This window comes from Sus scrofa, chromosome 2 (assembly GCF_054392235.1).
Source record: "Sus scrofa isolate SSC_HxYL_T2T_F1_AM1 chromosome 2, Sscrofa_HxYL_maternal_Yorkshire_Landrace_v2.0, whole genome shotgun sequence".
Lineage (NCBI taxonomy): Eukaryota > Metazoa > Chordata > Mammalia > Artiodactyla > Suidae > Sus > Sus scrofa.
The window spans coordinates 9,403,824-9,418,173 of NC_139384.1; the positions used below are offsets into that span (position 1 = coordinate 9,403,824).

General features: G+C 51.9%; 1 protein-coding gene across 4 annotated transcripts in view; it reads right to left on the bottom strand.

Moving 5' to 3' along the window:
• Window positions 1-5,213: 5,213 nt before the first annotated feature.
• The window catches only part of INCENP (inner centromere protein), a 34,189-nt gene continuing 25,052 nt past the window's right edge, over window positions 5,214-14,350 (bottom strand). For 2 of the 4 annotated variants that reach the window (XR_014836919.1, XM_085010917.1), the window contains exons 15-18: window positions 12,787-12,865; window positions 12,513-12,620; window positions 9,512-9,662; window positions 5,214-8,059 (exon numbers count right to left, since the gene is read on the bottom strand). Coding sequence is in view for 1 of the 4 variants with exons in the window: in XM_085010917.1 (XP_084867043.1) it covers window positions 7,845-8,059; window positions 9,512-9,662; window positions 12,513-12,620; window positions 12,787-12,865 (553 nt within the window). In the remaining 3 variants the exon portion in view is untranslated. The remainder of the gene's footprint in view (window positions 8,060-9,511; window positions 9,663-12,512; window positions 12,621-12,786; window positions 12,866-14,350) is intronic. The other 2 variants (XR_014836912.1, XR_014836911.1) reach the window with 1 other exon arrangement.

The window sequence follows — 14,350 nt, forward strand, 5'->3', positions numbered from 1 at the left end:
GGCTCAGATTCAATCCTCGGCCTTGGAAATCCCCTATGTTGCAAGTGCAGCCAAAAAAAGGAAAAAAAAAAATGTGGAGGAAACCCAGAAACCCTGGAGGTTAGAAGCACGTAGCGCCCTTTAGTTGGGGGCAGGGGGCAAAGCCTTTTCTAGGAGGGCACCCAGCATTGCCAGTGACCCTGAGGCCCATAGAAATATCACTCCCGGAAGAACCTGTGTCCCACAAGTTTGACGTTTGGGATGGAGATGTCCACGCAGTTTATGATAAAGGAAGGAGGCCGTCACTGTGGCCTTTCACTTAACAGCCAGTGTGGGAGAAGAGTGGATTTGGTGGAAGAGGAAGGTCAAGGGGATGAAACAGCTCATTCTGTTCATGGGTCTTGTCACATTCGTTTGCTCATAAATGCCTGCACTCCTGGAAGCGCAGACAGACAAGCTTTGACTGAGGTTGAAGGCTACAGGCACAGAGGGGTAGGGAGGCCTGGAAAGGATGCTGAGCATCTGTGGAACAGGTGGGGGTTGCAGGAGAGGACCAGAGGGTGTCCGTGTCCCTTCCAGCCGTCCCGGAGAGGTTCCGCTTCCTCCACCAGCTGCAGGCAGGTGAGGTGAGCATCTTTGGGCTGGATGCTCATGGTTAAGGACAGAGCAGTCTCCCAGACTGAGCTCTCACTGATGTACCCGCTGAATCTGAGTTAAGGAGAGAGAAAACCCGTAGGTGATGGTGAGATGGTGCTCCGTCCTGGATCCCAGGCCCGATGTGATCCAGCCCCAGGGAATTTTTCTAACATTCTATAACTGATACTCAGCGCTTCTCCCGGGTCTTAGTTTCCTGTTGCCCCTGTAACATAAACAGATGGTCACAAAACAAACGAAGCAGCTTAGCAACATGACATTATTATCTGGAGGTCAGAAGTCTGACCTCGCTTTCACTGGGTTAAAAATCCAGGGTCGGCAGCCTTCTGTTCCTGCCGGAGGCTCTAGCGGAGGATTTACTTCCTTGCCTTCCAGAGTCTAGACGCTACCTGCATTCCTTGGCTTGTGGCTCTGTGCTCCATCTTCAAAGCCAGCGGTGCAGCCCCTTCCATCATCCCTGACCTCTTCTTCTGTCTGTGCATCTCTCTCTGACCGTGATGCTCCTGTTCCCCTCTTGTGAAGTCTCTTGGGTACCTGGATAATCCAGGAAAATCTCCCACCCCAAGATCCTTCACCTAATCACATCAGCGAAGTCCCTTTACTGTGTAGGGTAATGTAGCCATAGGTTCCTGGAATTAGGGACCTCTTGGGAGGAACGTTACTCAGCCTGCTACACGATACGACACACTGGATTCGAATGGAAGGACTGAAATAAGCTGCAATCCCTTGACCTGCTGAACAAGTTCAAGTATCCTGTTACTATACCGGGTTCAAGATCAATTTGATGGGCTGCCCTCCGAGTAGAGGGTGAGCCCTGGAGGGAGACTGGTCCAATACGGTAACCACAGTGATTTGCACGTTCGTGAACTTGTACCAGGCCTGGCGGAAGGATTTCTAGGTTCTTCTCAGCCTCAGCTCTCACCTCTGAAGCTGAGACCCCTTCACTCCCCCCGCCCCCCACCCCCAGCAAATCAGATCGTCCTGAGCTGAGTCACTCTCCCACATGGATGGGGGGACGAGGTACAGCTTTTCAGGAGCTGAAGCCTCAAGTTCCTAGGAAACAGAAAATGATGGGAAATAAACTTAGTGAGAACACGCCTTCCTTGCCCTGACTGCCAAGAGCCCCGTGGTCCCACGGGGGCGGGGGGCGGGGGGCAGCCAGGGCCCTTCTGCTAGAGGGACCCCTGGGCTGGTGGCTGGGCTGCCCTGCAGACCGACTGCTGTGTGATACAGCATCTCCCACGGAAGCCTAAAAATTAGGTTCCTTCCTCTTTGATATGAATCACAGCAATATTTTGATTGGGGTGGGCCTTCTAGCATGGGGACAGATTGCTTGGTTTGAGAAATTTCAAAATGACTGGTGGTGATTTGGTTGGAGTGGTTCTACTTTGCCGGTTGGGGACAGCTAAGGTTGTCTTCCTCGGTAAGGATACAAAGAAGGTGCCTCAGGCCACGAGGCACTTGGTGTCCCTAGTTCTGGGTGCTGCTGACAGCCCTATGGATGCTTAGCATTGAGCTCCAAGCGGCTCAGACAGGACAGTGACTTGGGATCTGGATGGAATTTGCAAACCTTTGGAAGGCAGGTCATGGCCAGCTTCCCTTTGTGCCTGCTCCCCTTTGTTTCCTAAACCTTCTGGAGGAATGCGGGCATCATGGAAGCCCAGCCTGTGGCTCTGGCCCAAGCAGAGCTCACCCAGTGTTCACTGGTGCTCAGCAGACTGAGCTGCAGGGGGTGCTCATGGCATGACCATCCCAGATGGAGCCAGAAAGAAGCTATACCTTTGTTTACCCGGGGGAGACGGGGAAAGCCTCACGGGGCAGCTACGCAGGGTCAGCCAGGGTCTGACCAGAGAAGAGTGTCGGGGAGGTAAGACGGGCGGAGGGCAGGAGAAAGGGGGCGCTACTCTGAGGGGTGGGATTGGCACACGTGGATGGATCCTACTGAAGCAGGGGGAGCCTCGAACCTGTCCCTTCATCAGATCATTCCCAGCACTGTTCCCAGGAATAAGGTTGGATAGGTCCTTTGTACCACCCCGCCCTTGGGGGCAGGGAAATGCTTAGTAGCAGGGGCTTAGAAAGAGCAAAAATTTTAAATTTTTGATTGACCCTTTCTTCCCATTTTCTTTCCCTTCCCTCCTTCCTTTTTTGTCTTTTTAGGGCTGCACCCATGGCATACGGAAGTTCCCAGGCTAGGGGTCAAATTGGAGCTACAGCTGCCAGCCTACACCATGGCCAGTCACGCCACAGCTTGTGGCAACCCTGCATCCTTAACCCACTGAGGGAGGCCAGGGATCAAACCAGCATCCTCATGGATACTAGTTGAGTTCTTAACCCACTGAGCCACAATGGGAACTCCTTTTTCGAGTTCATACTTTTGGTGTCATACGTAAGATATCTGTGCCCGGAGTTCCCTGATGGTGCAGGGTTAAGAACTCAACTAATATCCATGCGTTGTCACTGCAATGACCTAGAACTTCACTATGTCCTGGGCTCGGTGACATAGGAAAGGAAAGGAAAGGAAAGGAAAAGAAAGAAAGAAATCTGTGCCAAACACAGAGACCCTAAGATTTTTGTCCCATTTTTTTTTTCTAGTTTTATGTTTCTCACTTTTACATTTAGGCCTAGGATGGTTCAAGAATTAATTTGATATATGGTGTGAGTAAGGCTAGAAAATTTTTAATATCTTCACCTGCTGAGCCACAAGAGGAACTCCCTGAATGTAATTTTAACTCCTCCTTTTAAGTACCTTTTTTTCTTTCTGGCCCTCTTGCACCAGCCAGAACCTACAATAAAATGTTCAGCAGTAATGACTGCGGACACCCTTGTGTTGGACCTGCTAGTAGGAGAAATACCTCCAGTCATTCATCATGTTTACTGATGATTTTCTGGTAGAAGTGTCTTTTCAAACTGAGGAAATTCCCTTTAAATGATTTGCTCAACACTATTGTCATGAATTAGTGTTAAATTGTCCAACTCTGTATGTATGAATTTAATCACAGGCTTTCTCTCCTGTTCTTTTTTTTTTTTTTTTGGCCGGCGGGGGGGGGGGGGGGGGGGGCTACACCTGCAGCATATGAAAGTTCCCAGGCTAGGGGTCAAATCAGAGCTGCAGCTGAGAGCCTGCACCACAGCCACAACAATGCCAGATCCGAGCTGCATCTGTGACCTATGCTGCAGCTTGCAGCAATATCGGATCCTTAACCCACTGAGCAAAGCCAGGGATTGAACCCCCATCCTCACGATACAAAGTTGGGTTCATAACCTCCTGAGCCACAGTGGGAAGTCCCTTCCCTCTTGTATTAATATGGGGAATCACATTGTCTTTCGAATGTTAAACCTACTTTGCAATGCTGGGATAAACCCTATTTGGTTAAGATGTAACATTTTTATATAAGAAGCATTCGTTAGGGAGTTCCCATTGTGACTCAGGGCAAGCAAATCTGACTGGCATCCATGAGGGACGCAGGTTCAATCCCTGGCCTTGCTCAGTGGGTTAAGGATCCAACATTGCTGTGACATAGGCCAGCAGCTACAGCTCCGATTCAACCCCTAGACTGGGAACCTCCACATGCCTCAGGTGCGGCCCTAAAAAGACAAAAAACAAAACAAAACATCATTTGTTGGATTTCATCTGCTAAAAAGAATTTTTGTGATGTTCATGGAGAGTAATTGTCTGGTTTTCCTTTCTTGCAGTGACTTTGTCTGGTTTGGGGATCAGAGCAATGGTGGCCTCATAGATGGAGCAGTTCCCAGAAGAGGTTGTGGAAAATCGGTGTTATTTCTTCCTTGAACGTTTATCACTACAAATGAAAATTCTTTCATACACGGGGCTATTTAGGTTTTATATTTTATCTTGAGTGAATGAATTTGTATCTTCCAATTAATTCCTGTTCATTTCATCCAAACTGTCACATTATAGTAAGTTGTTCATAACCTCTCCTTGTAGTTTTAGCATCTGTAGAATCTGTAGTGGTGTCTCCTCTCGTTCCTGACATTGGTTATTTTGTTTATTTTTCTTATTCATCTAGACGAAGTTTACAAAAATTCTTCTTAAAGAACCAGCTTTTGGTTTAACTAAGATTTCTCTATTATTTTTCTTTTTCCAATGTCATTGATATCTGCTCTACCTTTGCTACTCCCTTCTTCTGCTTCTATTTCTGTTTGTTCTTCTTTTTCTAGGTTCCTAAAGGAGAAACTAGGCTCACTGATTTGAGACTTTTTCTAACATAGGGGAATTTAGTGCTATAAATTTCCCTCTAAGCACTGCTTTAGTTGTATCACAAGACACAAGGTCAACACAGAAAAACCAACTGCAGACTTCCCGCTGTGGCACAGTGGCAACGAATCTGACTAGTATCCATGAGGATTCGGGTTCAATCCTTGGCCTCACTCAGTGGGTTGGGGATCCGGCATTGCTGCGAGCTCTAGTGTAGGTTGAAGACGAGGCTTGGATCCCGTGTGGCTGTGGCTGTGGCCTGTAGCTGCAGCTCTGATTCCCCCCTCCCTGCCACTAGCCTGGGGACTTCCATTCACCACAGCTGTGGCCGTAAAAAGAAAAAAGGAAAACAAACAAACTGGACTTCATCAAAATTAAATCTTTTGCTCTATGATAAAAAAACAAAACGAAACTGTTACATGAATGAAAAGGCACGTTGTAGACTAGAAGAAAATGTTCAAAGTACACATCTGACAACAGATCTGTATCCATAATACATAGAGATTCTCAACAGCAGGAAAACAAACAACCCAAACTTCACAATGAACAAATGCTGCACCAAAGACACACAGGCGGCAAGTAAGCCCGCGAGATGTTCCAGCCTGAGCCATTAGGGAAACACAAATTAAAGCCACGGTGAGAGGAGTTCCCTGGTGGCCGAGCAGTGAAGGATCCAGCATTGTCACTGCTGTGGCTCTGGTTACTGCTGAAGTGTGGGTTCAATTCCCAGCCCGGGAACTTCCCCATGCCGTGGGTGCAGCCAAACGAAACAACAAACCAGGATAAGAATTCACTACATGTCTATTCAAATGGTTAAAATGAGAAGCACAGATAACATCAAGGGCTACTAAAGACGGAAAGCAACTGCAACTACCTTTTTGGTTGAACAGTCTCACCCGACATAAATATGTTTATGAGAAGTAATATTGTGCCATTATGGCTTTAGGCAGACAAACTCACCAGTTGACAACACAACATGTTCTAGCCAGAGAACATATGGGAACAAATTTAAATAGACTGTATTTGCATGAACTGTAAAATGTTTTTCTTTGCACAGGTGGAATTTTCTAGATCAACCTGTTGTGGGTATTCACTATTTCATTTTAAAATGTATTCAGCCTTGTGTTAGGTCTTGATTTTGTCCTAACAGGGCCAGCAATCATTTTCTGTAAAGGTTCATAGCAAATAGTCTCAGCTTTGTGAAAAATTAGGCCTCTGTTGCAACTCCTTTGCCCCTGCAGAGTGGCTGGGGACAAGCACTTGTTCCTGCAGGGTGAGTTCCAATAAAATTTTATAAAAACAGGAGTTCCTGTCCTGGCTCAGCGGAAATGAATCTGACTAGGATCCCCGAGGACGCAGGTTCCATCCCTGGCCTCGCTCAGTGGGTTAAGGATCCCATGTTACCGTGAGCTGTGGCATAGGTTGAAGACACGGCTCAGATCTGGTGTTGCTGTGGTGTAGGCCAGTGGTTACAGCTCAGATGTAATCCCTAGCCTGGGAACTACAGGCTAGGCTATGCTGCCAGTGTGGCCTTAAAAGACCAAAAAAAAAAAAAAAAAATCCCCACAAAAACAAAAATAAAAAACAAACCCTAAAACTTTATAAAAACAGACTGTGGCTTGATCTGGCCCAGAGGCCATTCAGAACACCATTGGCAGCTATCAGGCAGGGCCTGCTGCCACAGACACTATGTGTTTAGGTAGCAGCTGCCTGGCTTTGCGGGAAAATATCTGAACTGTTTGCCCGTACTGGCCCCGAGGTAGTTTCAAGAGCCATCCCCTTTCCAGCCCAGATCTCCTGCCTCACCAGCACACCCACATTCTAAAGTCCTTTCACCAGAGTTCCCGCCGCGGTGCCTTGAGTTAAGAATCTCACTGCAGGAGTTCCCGTTGTGGCTCAGTAGTTAATGAACCCGACTAGAAACCGTGAGGTTGCGGGTTCGATCCCTGGCCTTGCTCAGTGGGTTAAGGATCTGGTGTTGCTGTGAGCCATGGTGTAGGTTGCAGACATGGTTTGGATCCTGCATGGTTGTGGCTGTGGTGTAGGCCGGCAGCTTCAGCTCCGATTCAACCCCTAGCCTGGGAACCTCCATATGCCACGGTGGGACCGTAAAAAGATTAAAAAAAAAAAAAAAAAAGAATCTGACGGCAGCATCTTGAGTCACTGTGGAGGGCAGGTTTGATCCCCTGCCTGGCATAGTGGATGAAAGGATCCAGCGTTGTGGCTGCAGGGTATTTGGAGCTGTGGTTCAGTCCCTGGCTCAGGAACTTCCATCTGCCATAGGTGTGGCCATAAAAAAAATAAAAACAAATAAAGTCTCTTATCATCTGTGCAGCAAGGGTGGCGCCTGAGGCGTGGATGGGTGGAAGAAAGTTCTCAAGTGGCAGGGCCCCATTTTCCTGACTTCCACCCCAGGTCTCACCCTTGAACAGGCCCTTACCAGCAGGGAGCTCCCCAGAAAAACAGGACGTGTCATTCCTTGTTCCAACACCAAAGTAATTGAAGTGTTTCTCAGCATTGCCCGGGTTGGCATCAGAATCACCCACTACGTGGGCATCTCTGGGGGTGGGATGCGGGTGACCTGGACACACACCCCAGGAGAAGGAGCAGCCCAGCCAGCGGCCTGAGACAGGCCCAGGGTCCAGGGCTCCCTGCCGAGAAGCCCAGTCTCATGATACCCACAGGCGGCTTGAAGGAACAGACTTTATTAATCTAGCTCTCAAACACTAGAGGCTAAAACGCAGCTGAATCATCAGTCTATGTACACAGTGCTGTCAGCAGACCAGACGGGGCTGGGCCTGGTTCTGCCCAAACACCCACCAAGCTCAGCCTCCCGACAGGCCCGGGTCGCTTTCCACTCGCAGCACACAAGACGCCTATATACACGGGCCCAAACCCTCAGCGACAGGACCCCAGGCAGGAGGGCACCACACCAACAGAGACACGGACAGACAGACACAGACACAGGCCGAGCCCGCCGAGAGGGCCCCTGGCCTCAGTACTTCTTCAGGCTGTAGGCCAGGCTGCCGGGGAGCCTGGCGCCTTGGAGGGGCGGCGAGTTCCACACGGCGGAGCTGGTGCGCTTATGGTAGCGGGGCTTGCTCTTCTTAAAGATGTCCTCCAGGTCCAGCGGGAGGATGGTTCCGAAGAGCTCCAGAAGGTTCGGGGGGTGGTAGTACTGGTGGATGATGGCCTGGCTGAGGTGGGTGCCTGCGGGGGGACAGGAAGGGCTGGGTCACTGCCTTGGGGCTCCCCCTGAGCCTCCCCAACCCTGCTGCCCACACCCCCCTACACACACAGAGCCCCACCCCCAAAGCTGCCGTCGCTCTCACTGCGCTCCTACAGCCAGCCGTGCTCCGGCGGCTTGAGAGAGCCAGGCTCTTGATTAACCCCCCGTTGCATGGCTGCTCTGTCCCCGCAATCACCACAGAGGCAGGCCCCTTAATCTTGCCCACTTACAGCGAGACATCTGCCCAAAGGCACACAGCTAGTGACTGGCAGAGCCCGGCTTTGAAGACAAGTCCGGCTCCAGGACTGGAGCACACAACGCTGTCCTCAACCGCTTTGAGGGGCTGCTTATGTCCTCAGCTCCACAGGCCCAGCGTGCCCGGGGCAGGCTGGGACCGAGGGTGACCCACAGCCCGGCCAGCAATGCCAAGGAGGACCCTGGGGGGTCAGGAGGCGGCACGTGGGCCCAGCGCTGGCCCTGCACCAGGCCTTCTAGACACTAACTCACTCCATCCTCAACAGCTCTTCTCAGTGGGGTGCTCCTAGCACCCCCATTCCACAGAAGGGAAAACCGAGCAAGCTGAAGGTGGCTGGTGAAGGCCAGTGGTAACTAGTCTGGCTCCTAGGCCATGCTGACCCCTGCCCCGCTGCCACCTCTGGATGTTAAGGAGACACAGATTCTGGTTACTGTGGGGGTTCAGGTGAACTGGAACTCACCCCTGTCTACTGCAGAGCGCAGATCCCCTGCGGGATTCTAGGCCCTTCTGCTGGGGAGAGAGGCTGCAGCCCGCCCCTCCCCCAGCTTGGCCAACTCTGTAAAGCACCCCCCCTTCCCCCCATCCTGTGTGCACCCGCGTTGGGGCACTCCCAGCAGGCCTGGCGCCCAGGCCTGAGGTGGCACCTTTGCCCTTACCCACACTACTATCTGGATGCTGGGCCTGTAAATTCGGGGTGCCACCCGCTCAAGTACCCCCCCATCCCCATCCCTCCCGCGGCTGGCTGAGCCCCTTGCCCTGGCTCTTTGTGCGCTGCTGACACTCCAGTACCACTGTAGCTCTATTCCCACCCCAGGGTGCACATTTGGGTCCATGCGGCCTGCCGGCCAGGACTCAGGGATGGGGGGCACCCAAGCTGGCACACTCAGCACCACACCTGCCCCTGGGTAGCCGCCATCTAACGCATCTCTTGAGAATGGAGGTACCCAACGTTGTGGATCTGGTCCCCGGCGGAGCGCACTGGCCACGGGGCACCCACCCTTCTTCCCCAGGTGCAGCCTTGTCCCCAGAGGCAGACTTGTCGGCCAACAACTCAAGCTGCCAGTTCACAGGCACAACTTGCTCTTGACACCTGCAGCTGCCAAGCCACGGCCCCCCCAGGGCCCTTGAAGTCACAAGTGAGCACCCGGCTCTCCTGGGGGGCTCCGGCCCTGCTCACCTCTGGCCCAGTTGGGGATGGGCTTCCGGGGATGGGCCTCATCATCGGTGGAGTCGTCGCTGTTCAGATCCATCCCATAGTTATCCGGGTTGATCTTGGGGGGCCCCCTGTGCCCCTGGGGAGTCATTTGATACGAGGTACAAGCTGGAGACTGGAAAAGAGGAACGCAGCTGTCAGCTGCCCCCTCTGCTGTGGGCATCTCCCACCGCCGCTGAGGGCTCTGGCCACCTTCCCTCATTTCATGGGAAAAATAAACAAGTTCAGGCGTCACCTCTTTTTTCTGTCCCTTTAGGGCCGTACACACGGCATATGGAAGTTCCTAGGCTAGGGGTCGACTCAGAGCTGCAACTGCCGGCCTGCACCACAGCCACAGCAATGCTAGATCCAAGCTGCGTCTGCGACCTACACCACAGCTCATGGCAACGCCGGATCCTTAACCCACTGAGCGAGGCCAGGGATTGAACCCTCATCCTCATGGATACTAGTCGGGTTTCTTTCCACCAAGCCACATTGGAAACTCCAGGGGGTCACTTTTTAAAAAAAAAAAAAAAAAAAATTACACCGCAGCTGCTCAGATCTGATGCCTGGCCTGAGAATTCCTATATGCTATGGGGTAGCCAAAAGATAAAAATAAAAATATTACACCACATACACAACTGACTCTGTACCTTCCTTTTTCAAGTGAAGGTATGTCGTGAACATTCTTCCAGGTGAGTGTGTCAGTGTGTGATCTTTGAACCACTGCAGGACATTCCACTGGGAACGCCACCGTTTGTAATGTAACCATTGGGTTCGGCTAACTTCTAAATTTTCAATATCTTAAACTACTGTAGCAATGAAAACCCTTCCTGATACTATATTTTGTGACAGCACTAAACTGGAAACAGACTAAATGCTTGTCCACAGGGCCTGGTTAAAGAAATTCTGGTCCAACTAATCAGAACACAGCCATCCAAAGTAAGAGATTTTTAAGTGATAAAATAGACACACATCTGCAGTATATTAAATGAAAGGGGGGGAAAGAAGGAGCAAAAAAGAAAATCGAGCTGCCAAAAAACAAGTGCATGTGTTACAGACTAAATGCTTGTATCCCCCCCAAATTCCTGGGTTAAATCCTAACCCCCAGTGTGATGTGATCTGGAGGTGGCGTCTTTGGGAAGGTGCGTAGGTCACGAGGGCTCTGCCCTTATCGGCGGGATTAGCGCCCTTAGGAAAGAGACCCCAGCGAGCTCGCTCCTCTTCAGCCACACGAGGATGCAGAGAAGACAGCTGTCTATCCACCGGGAGGACAGCCCTCATCAGACCCTGAGTCGGCCAGCGTTGACCCTGGACTACCCGGCCTCCAGAACTGTAAGAAATACATGTCTGTCCTTGAAGCCCCCCAGTCTAGGGCAGTTTACTGCAGCAACACAAACAGACTATGGCAGAAGTCTGTGCCCACTTAAAACCTTATACATGGAGTTCCCATCGTGGCTCAGTGGTCAACGAATCCGACTAGGAACCATGAGGTTGCGGGTTTGATCCCTGGCCTTGCTCAGTGGGTTAAGGATCTGGTGTTGCCGTGAGCTGTGGTGTAGGTTGCAGACGCGGCTCGGATCCCGCGTTGCTGTGGCTCTGGTGTAGGCCGGTGGCTACAGCTCTGATTCGACCCCTAGCCTGGGAACCTCCATATGCTGTGGGAGTGGCCCAAGAAATGGCAAAAAGAAAAAAAAAAACAAAAACCCACAAAATCCTATATATGTGTGTGAGAGGGAGTCTATGCGTGTATAAAATGTTTATAGATGTAAAAATATAGACAGATATATACCAGGCGGTAGGCACCACGTTGGGCTGTGAAGGGGGCAAGAAGAAGCCCCTGAAGCAGCCCAAGAAATAGGCCGAGGAGATGGACAAGGAGGATGAGGCATTCAAGCAGGAGCAGAAGAAACTGGAGGAGCTAAAAGCGAAGGCCTTGGGAAAGGCTCCCTTGCATCAGTTGGAATTAAGAAATCTGGCAAAGGGGAGTTCCCTCTGTGGCTCAGCAGTAAAGGAACCTGACTAGGAACCATGAGGATGCAATTCGATCCCTGGCCTCGCTCAGGGGGTTAAGGATCTGGCATTGCTGTGAGAGCTGTGGTGTAGGTCACTGATGTGGCTGGGATCTAACATGGCTGTGGCTGTGGTAGAGGCTGGCAGTTATAGCTTCAATTCGATCCCAAGCTTGGGAACTTCTACAGGCTGCAGGCATGGCCTTAAAAAAAAAAAAAAAAAAAGAGGAAAGAAAAAAAATCTGGCAAAAAGGAAACTGTTGGTTGTGCCTGAGGCCATGACGATTCTGTTCCTGTTTAAACATCTGGATTTCCTGCTAGAACATCTGCTGCCACCTGCAGCGAGAACGGAGTGTTGTCTTGGAACATATGTACCTTCGTTTAAAGAAAAAAGAAGATATACACCAGACTTATTGAGTTTGCTTCTGACGGTACCTTTTACTTTTGTACTCTTTTATAAACTTCAGTATCTTTTTTTTTTTTTTTTTTTTGAACAACAACATTCTACTTTCAGAATAAGGAAGAATATACCTATCAAAAATAGTAAAAAAAAAAAAAAATTTAAAAAACAGGAAGAATGGAGTTCCCGTCGTGGCGCAGCGGAAACGAATCCAACTAGGAACCATGAGGTTGCGGGTTCCATCCCTGGCCTCGTTCAGTGGGTTAAGGATCTGGCGTTGCCGTGAGCTGTGGTGTAGGTCGCAGATACGGCTCGGATCCCATGTTGCTGTGGCTATGGCGTAGGCCAGTGGTTACAGCTCCGATTAGACCCCTAGCCTGGGAACCTCCATATGCCGTGGGTGCAGCCCTAAAAAGACCAAAAAACAAAAAGAAAATGAAACACGAAAAACAAAAAACACAACTGGGGTGACCGTATCCCTCCTCTTCAGTAAGGTCCTACTATACGCAGCCTGTGCTTCCAGCTACTGGGAAGACTGGGGGGCGCCCTGTCCGCCCTGACGCCTGGGCCTCACCTGCACGTCCACGGTCACGTTCAGGCTCTTGCTGGCCGCTGCGGCCTCCCTGGCTTTCTTCTCCTGCTCCTCCTGCAGCCGCTGCTCAGCCAGGCGCTGCTGCTCTTCCTGGGACGGCGGATGGTGACAGAGCCTGTGGGTGCGCTCTCCTCCCCCATGTCAACCCCAGGCAGCAAAGGCGGGCAGGGCAGCTCCTGCACCAGGGCCGCTGGACCAGGCCTCCCTGCCCCGAGCTCAGGCGGACCCCGTGGGGGCCACATGCCCCTTCCTTTACCTTTTTCTTCTTCTCCTCCAGCTCCTTCTGCAGCCGCTCCTTCTGCAGCCGCAGGGCCCTCTCCTTCTCCTGCAGCTCCCTGAGGACGGAGCAAAGCCTGTCAGAGGGAAGCTGAGCCCTGGCCCTGTTCCGTCCCTGTTGGGGAAGCCAGGCCCCCGGCACAGGCCCCGGAAGATGGAAAGGCGGAACGGGCACGCCTGCCCCCAGCCAGCAGAAGCGCTTGTGCCCAAGGGACCAGGAGTGCCCACCCAAGAGTGCGGGGAACGCTCAGTTTTGAGGTCCGCCAAACCTGGCCCCATCCTTCCATGCAACTTAGGTCTCTGTGCCTCAGTCTCATCTGCTGCATAATGGGGATCACATCTTTCTTCCAGAGTCGCCGTGTGAATGAAAAGAGGTCATCTGAGTTACCAACAATCTCCAACCCGCAGGGCAATCCCTGGCCCCAAGCCTGACACGAAGCAGGAAGGGCTGTTGATAGGCTTTGGAGCCCCTCCGCTTACTAGCTCGGGACCCTGAACAAGTCACGGGACCCCTCTGAACCTGCTTCCTGCTCTGGGAAGTGGAGCTGCTGGTACCCACAGCATAGGGGCCTTTGAGAGGATTAAACAAGGAAACGTGGGGAAAGCGCGAAGCTTGGTATCCGCCCAAGCTGCCAATCACTACGACCATCACATCATCGCCCCTCCAAGCCCCTGGTGCTGCTTGACAGGCCGCCAATTCTCAAACCTCAGCCGCCGCCACTCTCGGTCCCCCTCCCAGACTCCTGTCTCTGACTCTGCTCTCAGGACCAGGGACACCTCTGTGCCGATCAATAAGCACTGGGAGATGGGTGGCCCCCACGCAGCGTGCCCTGCGGCTGTTACCTCCACTTCTCCACTGCAAAAGGCCTGGATCCACCCACATGTCTACACCTGCAGGGGCAGAGTTCTCTATGTCTACACGTAGGCAGAGGACCCCGTGTACCTCTTGGCCAGCAGCGACTATGGCTTATCTTCCTTGGCAGCCCTAGGACCCAGCACAGCCAGGTACAGGGTCAGCCCTGGATAGACACCTGTGGAACTAAATGTGAAACTTTTTTTTGGCTTTTTAGGGCCACACCCATGGCATGTGGAAGTTCTCAGGCTCAGGGTCAAATCGTAGCTACAGCTGCCGGCCTAAGTCACAGCCACAGCAACTCCAGATCCAAGCCTTGTCTGCAACCTACACCACAGCTCACGGCAACGCCAGATGCTTAACCCCTGAGAGAGGCCAGGGGTCAAAACTGCACCCTCATGGTTCCTAGTCGGCCTCATTAACCACTGAGCCACGACAGGAACTCCCTAAATGTGGAATTCTCGCCTAATGCAGAGACCACTGACTCTGAGAGGGCTCATCTGCCATGATTCCCAATGGGGGGCAGTCGGGAATGTTGAGGGGGGTTGGCAGCCAGAGCCAGCATCAGTACCAGAGAGGCACATGTGGGCAGGCGCCAAGGAGGCCAAAGGCCCTGCAGTGAACCGCAGTGCGTGGTGGACTCTCCCCCCCAAGGCCCACAGTGGATGCTGAGGAATGCCGGCCAGTCCTC